This window comes from Salvelinus sp. IW2-2015, linkage group LG7, assembly GCF_002910315.2.
Source record: "Salvelinus sp. IW2-2015 linkage group LG7, ASM291031v2, whole genome shotgun sequence".
In the NCBI taxonomy this organism is placed as follows: Eukaryota; Metazoa; Chordata; class Actinopteri; order Salmoniformes; family Salmonidae; genus Salvelinus; species Salvelinus sp. IW2-2015.
Window position 1 is genome coordinate 26,628,012 of NC_036847.1, and position 14,488 is coordinate 26,642,499.

General features: G+C 41.4%; 2 protein-coding genes across 3 annotated transcripts in view; one reads left to right on the forward strand and one right to left on the reverse strand.

Annotated features, from left to right (window-relative positions):
* Positions 1–11,488, forward strand: part of LOC111966730 (arf-GAP with coiled-coil, ANK repeat and PH domain-containing protein 3-like) — a 91,492-nt gene extending 80,004 nt beyond the window's left edge. Inside the window, exons 14-24 of the mRNA XM_023991616.1 lie at positions 97–208; positions 434–642; positions 1,923–2,087; positions 2,258–2,475; positions 3,575–3,676; positions 3,809–3,910; positions 4,117–4,346; positions 4,565–4,674; positions 4,905–5,015; positions 5,218–5,279; positions 10,192–11,488. Coding sequence (XP_023847384.1) covers positions 97–208; positions 434–642; positions 1,923–2,087; positions 2,258–2,475; positions 3,575–3,676; positions 3,809–3,910; positions 4,117–4,346; positions 4,565–4,674; positions 4,905–5,015; positions 5,218–5,279; positions 10,192–10,298 — 1,528 coding nt within the window. The 3' untranslated portion in view covers positions 10,299–11,488. The remainder of the gene's footprint in view (positions 1–96; positions 209–433; positions 643–1,922; positions 2,088–2,257; positions 2,476–3,574; positions 3,677–3,808; positions 3,911–4,116; positions 4,347–4,564; positions 4,675–4,904; positions 5,016–5,217; positions 5,280–10,191) is intronic.
* A 117-nt stretch (positions 11,489–11,605) lies between these two features.
* LOC111966731 (uncharacterized) lies at positions 11,606–13,259 on the reverse strand. Of its 2 annotated transcripts, none has more exons than XM_023991618.3 (6): positions 12,897–13,259; positions 12,729–12,753; positions 12,538–12,642; positions 12,267–12,395; positions 12,011–12,134; positions 11,606–11,822 (listed from the first exon to the last, which is right to left on the reverse strand). In XM_023991618.3, the coding sequence occupies exons 1-6, from the start codon at positions 13,030–13,032 to the stop codon at positions 11,700–11,702; spliced, it is 642 nt and encodes a 213-aa protein (XP_023847386.1). In that variant the 5' UTR covers positions 13,033–13,259; the 3' UTR covers positions 11,606–11,699. The 2 variants fall into 2 exon arrangements, with proteins under 2 accessions (XP_023847386.1, XP_023847385.1); XM_023991617.3 differs by having other exon boundaries at positions 11,606–11,864.
* Between the last annotated feature and the right edge of the window lie 1,229 nt (positions 13,260–14,488).

Here is a 14,488-nt window from a genome sequence, read left to right on the forward strand (position 1 = left end):
AAAGTGTTCTCCTTCTTCTAAGAGGGCAAGGGGCTATAGTTTTGTACTGTTGAGAGACTGTGTGCAGTAATATGGGGTTGTCTTTCCATTCTACAGGAGCTGTATGCTGCAGGCGGAGTCAGAGAAGCTTCGGCTAGCCTGGATCCAAGCAGTGCAGGCCAGCATTGCCTCAGCATACAGGGAGAGCCCAGACTACCACTACATCGAGGTCAGTTGGTCCATCTAGCTACAGACCTAACTGTCAAACAAATGCTAATATTCTCTTACCTTTTCTTTAATCTAGACATCTTTTACATCATGACAGATGTCATTTATAAGCTTATACGTTTGCATGAAGGGATAGTTATCACCTGTGAGATAAATCAAGACTGTCATGCCTCAGAGAATGATGCTTGCCTCTCTTAGTTTACCATGTCTGTCTTCCCACCAATAGTGTCTGGATAGGACAGCCTCACCTTCCGTCAGCAGTATTGACTCGGCCAGCGAGCCTCGGGAACGCAGTGTCAGGGGGGAGACCATCCTGCATCGTATACAGTGTCTCCCGGGCAATGAGTATTGCTGTGACTGTGGCCAGGCCGACCCGCACTGGGCCTCCATCAACCTGGGCATCCTGCTCTGCATCGAATGCTCCGGCATCCACAGGTAAGGTCTGCCTCTATGGAGGGCATCCTGCTCTGGCATCCACAGATACTGTCTGTATCTGTAAAGCCTAGTCTCATGAGCCATACCCAAAGTCTCTTGCTTAGCTTGTCTTTAAGAGAGTACATAAAGGCATACTTCACTGGCTAGACATAGGCTACTGTATTATGGACCATGGACTATCCTAAGGCACTTGTGGTTGTAAACCAGTGGAGGATGTAGTAGCAGATAGTTGCACTACCACAGGGTGACTGAGGGGTCATTGTGACTCTGTGTTCTAGAACATGTGCCGGTCTCTTGGATCTGAGAATATGAGAGTGCCAATGGCCTAAAGGGTGTCTTAGCTTAACACCGCTTATTGGATCAGGCTGTGTTTGATTGGGAGAGCTCATTGCGTGAGTAAACAGGATGGGAGTTAGATGATAAGCACCGCAGAACTGAGACACTTATGTTTATAAACTAGAATGGCATCCCTTTAATCGTGAAAGTACGTAATTGTTGAACCACACCCGATTAGCAATCAGGCCGAAGCAAGATAAAGATTCCTATTTCTAATGTCCTTAATACCATAGCTCTAGGGTTCACTCCAGCCCTGCATACATTGTAGCTGCAACACACTAGCATTAGGCTCGATGGGAAAGTTTTCCTCATTTCAGCAGTTGGTGGTGTTGACTGTTTACTGCAGAGATGCAGCAAATATCAATGCTATCAGTATGTAATCACCGCCTCCTCTGGGCCATCTGTTAAATATTCATGATCTGTTTCCGTCAGATAGCCTGTCTTCTTCTAGTGGTGAGATGAGATCACATGAGGCTTCCCATTAGCAGGAGGAGGACTACACAGAGACTGTCTCGCACAGTCTTTTTTTTTTTGGCATGCCGCACTGCAGTTGCCTGGATACCAGAGGGTTTTGTTGGTGGAGTGGTGATTTGCATGACATTGAGGGCAGCTACTCTGTTTCCCTGGGGATAACGCCTGAGTGATTTGAAACCCATTTTGCAGCTATTCATCCCATGTCACAGTATAAGACAACTTGAAACAGAACTGTCATGGAGCTTCCAGTGTTGCTTATTAGGGGAGCCTTTTACGAACAGGCAATTTTGCCTTAATGTTATTACAAGCAAAGCAAGGAAACAATATGGGCCTAGTGTTGTCAACAACACTAACTTAAAATGCATTCTACCCAGGAATAATTCCAGCCATGGAACTTGAATACATACGTGATTCAAATGCCAACGCTTGAGGACTTTCCAAATGTCACTTCTCATGTGTCTCTGTTACAGGAGTTTGGGGGTTCACTGCTCCAAGGTGCGTTCTCTAATGTTGGACTCATGGGAACCTGAGTTACTAAAGCTGATGTGCGAGCTGGGAAACAGTGTCATCAACCACATCTATGAGGGAGCATGTGAGGCACAGGGCCTGAAGAAACCAGGGCCCTCAAGTTCCAGGTAAGGACTGCTACATACACAGCATTTAAATGCCTCTATCTGGTTTCACGTGTGAATATCCCGATTACCCACTAAAGGAGACTGGGATCTAGTCATTTTCATTAGACTGGGAATGTCCTCACTGGTACAGTATATAACACTGAATGTGTATTTCCTATTATCCCTTCTAGGCAGGAGAAGGAGGCGTGGATCAAATCAAAGTATGTGGAGAAGAAGTTCCTGAAGAAATTGGGGGCCACAGAGCTGCTTGTGAACGGCGGGCGGAAGACGGAGCGCCGGTGGAGTGTGAAGAAGTGGCAGAGACACAACAGCGCCACCACAGTGCCTAAGACCAGACGGAAATACCGTCAGGAGCCGGGCAGCGCCTCCCCTGCCACCCTCTTCTCAGGTACCTGTTGGTCATTTTCTTCAACAGATGATCAGGTCTATATAATTATCAAACATATATACACTGCTCAAAAAAATTAAGGGAACACTTAAACAACACAATGTAACTCCAAGTCAATCACACTTCTGTGAAATCAAACTGTCCACTTAGGAAGCAACACTGATTGACAATAAATTTCACATGCTGTTGTGCAAATGGAATAGACAAAAGGTGGAAATTATAGGCAATTAGCAAGACACCCCCAATAAAGGAGTGATTCTACAGGTGGTGACCACAGACCACTTCTCAGTTCCTATGCTTCCTGGCTGATGTTTTGGTCACTTTTGAATGCTGGCGGTGCTCTCACTCTAGTGGTAGCATGAGACGGAGTCTACAACCCACACAAGTGGCTCAGGTAGTGCAGCTCATCCAGGATGGCACATCAATGCGAGCTGTGGCAAGAAGGTTTGCTGTGTCTGTCAGCGTAGTGTCCAGAGCATGGAGGCGCTACCAGGAGACAGGCCAGTACATCAGGAGACGTGGAGGAGGCCGTAGGAGGGCAACAACCCAGCAGCAGGACCGCTACCTCCGCCTTTGAGCAGGAGGAGCACTGCCAGAGCCCTGCAAAATGACCTCCAGCAGGCCACAAAAGCTCAGAAGTGGGTTTGGCCGAAATTTTACCTTTCATCACAAGTATAGGGTCATAACAAGGTAAACGAGTCTAAGCATCTTCTGACAGGTGGCTGTTTTCATCAGGCATGCGGCAGCCTTGTATTCTCAGAAAACCAATCATATTCTCAGAACCTCAGATAGGAGGAGTATGAGCGTAGGCGGTTTCTGCCTTCTGATAGTGTCGGAAGGGCACAACACTAAAAACAGGTGTTAACACACACAGAGAGGTCTCCTAAGAGACCTTACAGTTTATCATAACACAATTTATTAACCCTTTAAAAGGTATGAGGCCTTGGTTTAACCCCTTCATACCCTAATAGCTCTCCTGGCACTAGAGGAAGGATACCTTCCTCATTTTCTCTTTGTATCCATATTCCTAATAGTGCTAAACAAAAAGTTGACAATGACAACCCAGTACATTTAAACATTCCCTCATTGTGCTTTACAGCCGCTTCAGCTCTAGAGAGAAAGTTCCGACGAGAGTCACTGTTTTGTCCAGACGAGCTGGACAATCTGTTCTCTTACTTCGACACAGGATCTGGACCTCGTAGTAAGTTACCTACCCATCTAATATACAGACACTACACTCTAAACCACAGAGATACTTGAATCCTTTATGTGGTGTGCAAAGTGAAATAGCTAGAAGCAAGTGACTAACGTGTCCCTGGCTTGGCTCCTTTTGGCCCTGCAGGTCTGAGCAGTGACAGTGGCCTGGGCGGCAGTACAGACGGCAGCACAGATATCCTGGTGTTCGGCTCAGTGGTGGACAGTGTCACAGAGGAGGGTAAGAAGAAAAAGACATACCTGTAAAGGATGGGATGGAAAATTAAATGTACAACATAGGTTCAGCTATCATATTTAGTATTAAAATGCAATTTTCAGAAAACCTGATAATTGATCTCAGTCATCCTTATTTGCCCTTGAGGGCATAAATGAAGTTGTATTGATTATTGAATCCTAGTTGTAACTCTGCTGCTTCTCTCTCTGCAGAGTGTGAGGTGTCGGAGGACTCTAGCGGAGAGGCTGAGATGGAGCCAGAGCCCGAGACCCAGTCGGACCCAGAGGATGGGCGTGACCTCCACCCTGGGGCGCTGCTCTACAAGGCCTCCCAGGCACGCAACCTGCCCGTCATGGCTGAGGCGCTGGCCCACGGGGCTGACATCAACTCCGTCAACGATGAGGATGATGGCAAGAGCCCACTCATACAGGCTGTGTTTGGGGTGAGTCATTGTAATGAAAGGCAGGTGTGTTCTTGGCACACTGGCAAAGGCAGTTCCAGTCATTCACAATAAATTACATGGATGCATTATGTTGAAACATCAATGTATACATCTATCCATACAGTATGTCTATGCATGATCACAATATTTTCTCACATTGTATTGTGCTTTATTTGGCAACATGGAGAGAGCCTCAGAACCTTTGTGTTCCATTCCAGGGCTCCTTGATAGCCTGCGAGTTCCTGCTCCAGAATGCAGCTGACGTCAACCAAAGAGACGCAAGGGGGAGGGGGCCACTACACCACGCCACATATCTGGGACACACAGGGTGAGTAGTGCCAAGGCATAACGCTTCCCTCTTCCTTACTATTGTCAATGTCTTGTTTTGAGCCACAAGTGAACATTTCCATGGACAATGGTGTAGCATGCAAAGCTGATTATTGTTCAGTTATTTTTTACATTGTTCCTCGGGTTAGATAGCATACAAGACAAAGATGCTGAGTACAGATTTGCTTATGCATGTTCACGTCTGATCTGTCTCCATGCTGCCCTCTACAGGCAGGTGTGTTTGTTCCTGAAGAGAGGAGCCACGCAGAACGACGGGGACGAGGGTGGACAGGACCCTCTGAGTATCGCTGTGCAGGCAGCCAACGCAGACATCGTCACCTTGTGAGTTTGTGGGACACAACACCCTGTCCCTCAACTTACACAGCTTCAACTACACACAATCCTTTAAAATACATATTATGACCAGAGGTTAGCATGGTAATCTACTGTAGCTCCTCACCTCTGGGAAGTTTGAGTGAATCCATCTAACAGTTTGTGTCCGATCCCTCCTTCCCTTCTCTCCCCCTTCCCTTTCTTCCCAAAGGTTGAGACTGGCCAGGATGAATGAGGAGATGCGGGAGTCAGAGGGACCGTTCGGCCAACCAGGTCAATACCCCACCAGCAGCCCCACAGAACAGCAATATAAGAAATGCATACAAGAGTTTATCTGTCTCCACATAGCTGAGTGCTAGAAGTCAATCACAATACCTAGTCCTGGTCCAATGAATCAAGCTTTCCCTTCAGATGATGGTTGGATGGGAAGCCAATAGTATACCAGGACTGTGGCAGCCCTGTGTGGAATCTTGTACAGGAAGGAACGTTGTCTAAAACACACCTTTCTTGGTCAGATTCCCCACAGGCTGCTGTCGGTGTTCTAGCCAGTACTCTGGCTAACTAACGTTGTTCAAACGAGGTGGCACCAGAATATACCAACTACAATTCCCTCAGGCTCATCAACGTATAGGATGTCAGTATTATTAACTCTGTCATGATGTCAAACTGTACAGTTGACTTCATGGCTAAATTTGCTCAGAGTTAGATCATTTGTCACAAATGGTTAGGGACCAAGTTTTTAATACGCCTTCATAAGTTCATTTAAATCATCTTTACTATACCATCTGTATCCTACTTATAACCATGTCAAGCCAAGTTAATTCAGTTGCTCTTTATTTATTTGGAGAGGTGTTTGCTTGTGGTCTTCAAGGTAGGGTGGTGTGCTCCTAACCAAAGACCAGATCTGGCCAATATGTTGCACATTACAGTGCATTCGGAAAGTATTAAAGTATTTCCCCCCCCTCATCAGTCTACACACAATACCCCATAATGACAAAGCAAAAACAGGTTATTTGAATTCTTTGCAAATGTATAAAGAAATTAATGGAAATATCACATTTACATAAATATTCAGAACTTTTACTCAGTACTTTGTTGAAGCACCTTTGGCAGCGATTACAGCCTTCAGTCTTATTGGGTATGACGCTACAAGCTTGGTACACCTGTATTTGGGGAGTTTTTCCCATTCTTCTCTGCAGATCCTCTTAAGCTCTGTCAGGTTGGATGGGGAGCGTCGCTTTACAGCTATTTTCAGGTCTCTCTAGACATGTTTGATCGGGTTCAAGTCTGGGCTCTGACTGGGCCACTCAAGGACATTCAGAGACTTGTCCCGAAGCCACTCCTGCGTTGTCTTAGCTGCTTAGGGTTGTTGTCTTGTTTAGGGTCGTTGTCCTGTTTGAAGGTGAACCTTCACCCCAGTCTGAAGTCCTGAGCGCTCTGGAGCATCAAGGTTTTCATCAAGGATCTCTCTGTACTTTGCTCTGTTCAATCTTTCCCTTGATGCTAACTAGTCTCCCAGTCCCTGCCGCTGAAAAACATCCCCACAGCATGATGCTGCCACCACCATGCTTTACCGTAGGGATGGTGCCAGGTTTCCTCCACATGTGACACTTGACATTCAGGACAAAGAGTTCAGTCTTGGTTTCATCAGACCAGAGAATCTTGTATCTCATGGTTTGAGTCTTTAGGTGCCTTTTGGCAAACTCCAAGCGGGCTGTCATGTGCCTTTCGCTGCGGAATGGCTTCCGTCTGGCCACTCTACCATAAAGGCCTGATTGGTGGAGTGCTGCAGAGATGGTTGTCCTTCTGGAAGGTTCTCAGAGCTCCACAGAGGAACTCTGTCAGAGTGACCATCAGGTTTTTGATCACCTCCCTGACCAAGGCCCTTCTCCCCCGATTGCTCAGTTTGGCTGGGCGGCCAGCTCTAGGAAGAGTCTTGGTGGTTCCAACCTTCTTCCTTTTAAGAATGATGGAGGCCACTGTGTTCTTGGGGACCTTCAAAGCTGCAGAAATGTTTTTCTACCCTTCCCCAGATCTGTGCCTCAACACAATCCTGCCTCAGAGCTCTACAGACAATTCCGTCCACCTCATGGCTTGATTTTTGCTCAACATGCAATGTCAATTGTGGGACATTTATATAGACAGGTGTGTGCCTTTCCAAATCATGTCCAATCAATTGAATTTACCACAGGTGGACTCCAATGAAGTTGTAGAAACATCTCAAGGATGGTCAATGGAAACAGGATGCACCTGAGCACAATTTCGATTCTCATAGCAAAGGGTCTGAAAACGTATGTAAATAAGGTATCTGTTTAACATTTCTAAAAAACTATTTTCGCTTTGTCATTGAGGTAGTGTGTGTAGATTGATGAAGGAAATAATTGATTTAATCCATTTTAGAATAAGGCTGTAAAGTAACAAAATGTGGAAAAAGACAAGGGGTCTCAATATTTTCAGAATGCACTGTAACTATCATCAACCGACCTGCTTATGTAAGAATACCAGATCAGCATATGGTAGTCTTGTCAAGGGTAGACCATGAAAACAGACATTCAAAACATTCATTTTAAGGCCTGAAAGTCGTTGTCTTTGTATCTAGTCAGTTATTACAAACGTATTAATTCTGCTCCAGCTGTGTTGTGGCATGAGGTGGTTCTTTAGTACACGCATGTTGTTTTAAAAAGGGGTGATTTGAAGGGGTAACAATGAAGCTAAATAATAACTGATTGAGAGTAGATGATATATGGATTATATGTCATAAATGTGTACCTGTCTTGATGGAGACACTTTAAAGTAAAGCTTTTACATGGATTTTAAAGCAACATTGTGCACGTTTCCTACCCATAATGATTTGAATTTATATTTGGCATTTTAAGTTACTAGTGTAGGTTTTTACCATAATTTATGAACTGCCTAGAGCAATAGTGCAATGATAATTTAAATACAGATACTCTGTATTTCTTGTATTATGTTGAACAATACGATGCAGATGGTATTTTTTTAAACTGGATATATTTAGTTAGATTTTATTTTCCTGAGCTTAGGTCACTTAACCTTTACCGTCATTTCTTCATGTCTCTTTTTGGAAAAGACAACCACAACTCACAATCTTATAATAGAAACTTTACAAACGGCAATGAGACGGACCTTTTTAATATAATATTAAAACTGACATGTATTACAGTATTTGTATATGTTTGCCAAACATTGACTTATGTTTGATGTATCATGGCTATACAATATTAGATGTGTTCTGGGTTTCTTGCTTGAATAGTGCATGGGTTGCTGTTGCCCAGGTCTTTCAAAGCCCTGTTGGTTTTGTTTACTTCATTCATCCGTGTATGTTAATATTTGATATATTGTGTAATGATAACTGTGTAATGTGCTGCCAAATCATGAGAACTGTACATAGTAAGACATTGTAAAGGTTAGATCTGTAGTCTATTGTCAAACTGAACCAGATATATTGGATAGACTACCCCATAACATACAGGCATAGTTTGACTTTGACAGGCCATTTAGAACAGGAGAGAAAGCTTGGTCTATGTAAAACTTTCTAGCTCCCCTGAATACCAAAAGAATAACCCGTTATGTAAGCACAGCCTGTGTACACACTTCACCTGCTGTGTGTACACAGTCAGAGGATGACCAGTCCTCCATGTTTACCTTGATACTGTGCAGTTGCTTACTGACCTAAGCACATGTTTACATCATGTTCCAGAGCTGAAATCATCTTGATCAGGAAATGACATTAGTTGTCCTTGCTGTAGGCTAGTAACAACTGATGTTTTTACATTGCGTTTGGGTTGCTCGAGTTTACTTCAAGCCAAAGACCACATTACGTTCTTCAAGTAATTTATGAGCAGAAAATAAGTAAGCAGTAAAAATATGTCTGTTAAACTATCAATTTAATTCTAGTTTTGGCTTCTACTGTGCAGTACATGACAAAAAGAGTAGTAGTAGATTATATTAGACTCAATGAAAGATCTGGGGAACAATGTTTTGACCAAAAAATTCCAATGATTTGCGTCAAGCCACTAAAGGTTTACATGTTGTACAGTACAGTGTATCGGAGTCAGTGGATTGACTAGACCCACAGGTTGACTAGGTGACTGCTATGCTGTAAATAGGATAAACAATTATTACCACTTAAAACTGCTTGCTTGAAACATGCTAATTAAACTTTCCTGTAGTCTTCATTATTTTTATTTATTTTTACTAATTACCTCTGTACATGTTGTTTGTATATTGTTAGAGAACACGTCTCGGAGTATCTTTAACTTACACTACTGCTACCTTTATGTTAATTTTCTTTTCCTAATGTCTTCTAAAATGAGAAAATACTGTAAATAAATGGAAGATATGACTCATTCAACACCTAACTTCTCCCGCTGCTTATTGCTTCATTTCTTCTGTTCTTTCTATAGCACTGTTATAACACTCTCTGTCACTCCAACTTAACACTCCCCCTGTCACTACAACTAACTGCATTAACCTGAACTGGCAATGCACTTATGAGTCAACCACTTACGTCTAGGGTTAAGATATAACAACATACCACACATTTTCAGAGATGAGAAAACCTGTCCTTCTACATTCAACTCAGTATGGATTCAAAAAAAAATTATATGATCAGTTTGCCCCATATATTTTATTTTTTACACTTGTTTCAGCGCTTTATGAAATGTTTTCAATTTGTTTGATAAATCGGTTCTCAACCGTTTATTTGAAAGGCCTGTGAATTGGCCCCTGTAGTTGGTGTGCTGCTCATTTGCCCATTGATCATAAAATACCAAATAATCATAGATACACACAGCCATAGACTGGAATGTTCTTCTTCCCTCCTTTTTTAAATTAGTCTAGCTGAGAATTTCTCGGGGTAGAAAGGAGTTTGACTGGCGGTCGCCATGGTCACCAGAAAAGTAAAGCTTGAGAATTTGGTAATAGATTGGGTGAAGCCTAGAGTCATGGTGACTAGACTGTGGTTTTGTTCCTCTGCTGATGTGTTATCTAGAATCGAGTGTCTGTCATTTTTAAAATCTTTTTTTCAGGTTTTGAACAATCGATTTCATGTTTCTTCACACAAATTCCACATTATTTTATGGCAGGCCTACTGTTATTTACCAGATCAATTCAAATGCAATTCTTGTTGATAATGCTCTGTTACATTCCTATCCCTTTTCAGGAGACACTACTTACCTCGACATCTTCCGAGAGTTTTCTCACATGGCCTCCCACAACCCAGAGAAGCTGAAGCGGAGGAGTGTACATTTCAGACACTCCTTCAGGTAGCCCACGGATGGATGAGATGTCTGGGAGGTCGTACTTGAAGAGTGCAACAGTCACTTTCCTTACATCATTACAGATTTGAATAGTGTGTCTATCCACCTCATATTCAGAACCTGACTTTAGGAATCCTCTCAGATCCCCAAATCGTAAATGTTCTTCACAAATGAGAACCACTATTGCATTCTTTCAAATTGCCGTACTACAGGTACTATCTCTACTAATAATACCAATACTGACTAACACTAAATTACTCCACTCATCTTAATGGTGAAACCACTTCTGTCAACATGCACCTACAGTATATGGGAGATGCTTAGAAATGTTGCCTCAAAAACATAGGCCTACAGGTATGGGCGACGATATCAAGAATGATTGCCACTGTTAAAAACATCTGTGAATTCTTAGATGCTGTTCATGACATGTATTACTTCTTTGACAAAAGATATTGATGCTTTCAGCAATTGGGAAGCATATTTTGTTGGAGAATGCTGTATGTTACAAATGTGTGAGATGCATATTCTGTCATCAAATCAGTCATTTGTTTTAGTAACTTTTTGTAATGTAGCCTGTACTTGCTTTATGAGGATTTGCTGGACTTGTCCTCTCCTATTAGCTGTATGACATTATTTTTAAGCGTTGTTGTTAAATGTTAACTTTAGATAAATCCAAGCACTAAACAATTTCTTATCCTGTGTTCTAGATAGATATCAGGAGTTGTTGAGAATTATGATAATTCTTCTTCTTTGTGTGCTCAGAACAGCTTGATTATTTTGTTCAATGAACCAGACTCACTATAGAAGGAATAACAGCATATTATTTACATTGCAAAATGTTTAGTTTTTTTGTGTGTAATGCATTCCCTTGGTCCATTTATTTCTTTCAAACTTGAATTAAGCAGCAATGTCTCTACACTATAGCCTATTTAGGATGAATGGATAGGGTTGTTTCCTTTGGATACCACCAGTTCTTTGAAATGTGTTGTAATGTCAGTATTATTTTTCAAATAAGTTTTGTTTTTATCCTGGAACTATGTGGAAGGTGATATTTGATTTCGACTATGCTGGTATAGTCTTAATATTTTGTTAAAATGTAATGTAGAATGTCTTTATATTCATACCACTATGCATTTCAATGCAGATATTGTATATAAACGCTGTAGAGGCAAAATGCTAATATATCTCAAAGGAATGTCATTTCGTCTTGAATATTATTATTATTATTTTTTTTTTAAAGAAAGTCTCTTAAAACTGACAAGTGTTCACAGCGGTTCCTTGCCTGACTAACTACAACAATTACACAAGACTGATGTGTCCATATTTCCGAAACAAATTACATTTAATATAATTTAAACTAAAATAACAACAATTGGCTGGCAGCCCTCTGAGGATGACTTGAGTTTAAGAGTCACGAGGTGTCATAAAAGGGCAGTTTGAGATACTGATACCAGTGCTTGAGTTGTCGGGGTAGGAGCTGGAAGACGTTCTCAGTGAGGAACATCAGAGCATCTTGCATGGCTGGTTGGAGAAGCTGATTCGATGGCAGAGAGAGAACAAGGAGACAAAATTTCTCCTATAAACAATAACAGGGTTTATTTTTTCACTAATGGTCAGGCTTACACTAATAATCCACAAACAAACTCTAATACACTGATACAAGTGTTCACAAATGAAATTTGCCATGAATCTATTCACTTCCAGAGAATTTGGAATGATTACCTTTGAGTAGGGCAACTTCTTGTGAGAGAAGTTGTGGAATTGGCCGATCTTCTGCAGGATGGTCCTGTACTCAAAGTCCCTGTCATCGGACAGTTCTGAGACATCGCTCTTCAGGATTTTGTACCTAAGAAAACATTTTAAAAGTAAACTAAAATATAACCAATGTCAACATTTACTGTATTTCACATGAATTTTCCCATGAACAAGTGACATAGTAGGCTACTGTACATGTTGGTAATATAGAACTGAAACTCGCCAAAATAAAAGTGCAGATTTTGGTTCCCTGAGCTCATGTTTTAGTGAGGAGAGCAGCATAGGTAGACTTGTCTCCTTCCTTGAGGCCATCAATGCATCCAGGGGAGTCTTCATTCTCTCCTCTCTGTGTCTGAACAAAACAAATGAAACATACTGAGTCTATACTGTACATTTTTTCACTTGCATTTATGTTTTGATCAAACCATTTATTTATTTGAGAGGAAAAGTCTAACATTACACAGGCCTATATTGGAATCATTACAACCACTTACATTTTCTTCTCAAACATGTCTGTCTCCATCTGATTGTTCATAGATCTCTGGATTTCGATTAACTTTGTTCTGACACGTTCCAGCATATCATGTCTGTTCTTTGGTCTGAAAGAAATATGTCAAGATTGAATATCTATATTCTACTCTCTCATGTTTCATTAATGTCTTAAACACTGGCCACTGATACTCACTTCTGAGGATCCTTCTCATATGTGGCTGTGGAAAGTAAATAGTCAATATCAGTATTTCAATCTGACTTTCAGACCCAAGTAAACCGTTATATGCCGTTTATACTGAAGTGTCATTATATAGTCCTTATATATTTGTTATACTGCAAATCAAAATGACTGTGTACTAACTGTTCTCATCCAAGAGCAGGTTCAGCCAAGGAGGTAAGTCCCCAGTTTCATTCTCTACCTCCTTTAGACCTGCCTTCCTTCTGAGTCCTAACTGGACAGGCTTACAACTGCAATGTGTTAAGGTGGAATTGACCATTAAACTTTAGTTAGCAAATACATAATTAATTAGGGGTGGCAGGTAGCCTAGTGGTTAAGAGTATTGGGACAGTAACCGAAAGGTTGCTGGTGTGAATCCCTGAGCCGACTACGTAAAACCATCTGCCGATGTGCCCTTGAGCAAGGCACTTAACCCTAGTTGCTCTGGGTAAGAGCGTCTGCAAAATGAAATATGGATTTTAACCAATGTACTGTATGTGTTACATTTCTTACCCAGCAAACTTAGGGGAGGGTGATTTTGGCTCTGAAAAACAAAAACAAAAAACATTAAAAACAATGATAGTACCGGTATTCCCATGAAAATCTGTGGACAATTTTACTGCCTTGGTGATTGATGAATGACTCCCACAAGTCTGGGTTGATGTTCATGTCCTCAGGTGAAAATGGAATCAGACACCTGACAACATAGAATCACATCTGAAATATTAAAATAAAAAATGGCTTTTATTTGAATGCAGTTAAATCAAGCAGGTTACCATAAACTAGCTATTTAAGTTTTGTAAGTCAATGGGTATTGTAAGAGGTGATATAAATGGATTTAGTTTGGTTACCTCAAGAGTTCTTCAAAAGAACATTGGTTTCATCTGTGTCTTTCATGATGATGTTCACATACCCACTTGCAAGAGGCAACTTGGTGAGAAATACACAACTTTACTGTACAATTGTGTCATTTATTACAACAATGAATGAACACTAAATGTCACCCACAAATAAAGCAAATCTCACCAGTGTTTTCAGGTCTCTATTCCTCATGTTGGTTAAGCCACAAAGTATCTTGTCGATCCACTGAAGCTTCTCTATTATGTGCTCGTCCCTCCTGAATTTTATCCTTCTGTATAAAACGTAAAATATGATATTGACGGCCCTGAAGGACGGTTATAACATAGCCATTTAAGAAAGTGTTGGTGCAATAACAAATTGGATTTGTTAAAAATCATTTACACACTTTAATATTTCCTCTTCTGCTGGAGCATGCTGCTTTATTGACATGGTGCATTCTATATCTTTATCAGCAACAGGGGGAATGAAGGGAAGAACATAGTTGTCAACACAAACCGTTGCAGTTGCTACTTTCTCCACTTGTAAAGGGACAGATATATTCCAAATGTTAGCATAGGCCTACCTGCAGCAATCTTGTCATTAGTAGATCTGGGTGAGGTGTTCTTTGGTAGGGGTGGAAGTCTATCCTATTAAATACAATAAATACAGAAACGTGATGTTACATTAAAACTGTTCCAAGCTTTTAACAGAGCTCAGAGATTGATCATTAATTCATATTGTGTAGGTAGCTAAAATACCTGGTCCCTCAAGCAAATTACCAAGGGACGGCCTGTGTTCAAAGCTTGTCTCATGGAGGACATCTCTTTAAGGTACTGTTTCAGATGTAAAAACCCATTTTCAGTTTGTGCGGCCATGGAGGGTAGAGATCTGACATG

What these genes read in the sequence shown, in the direction of transcription:
- LOC111966731 (XM_023991617.3), bottom strand. Translation starts at nt 13,032, where the DNA reads ATGGTCAATTCCACCTTAACACATTGCAGTTGTAAGCCTGTCCAGTTA. An exon ending in CCTGCTCTTGGATGAGAACA is followed by an intron (nt 12,754 to 12,896) that starts GTTAGTACACAG and finishes TACTTTCCACAG; the next exon opens with CCACATATGAGAAGGATCCT. An exon ending in AAATCTGCACTTTTATTTTG is followed by an intron (nt 12,135 to 12,266) that starts GCGAGTTTCAGT and finishes ATGTTTTCTTAG; the next exon opens with GTACAAAATCCTGAAGAGCG.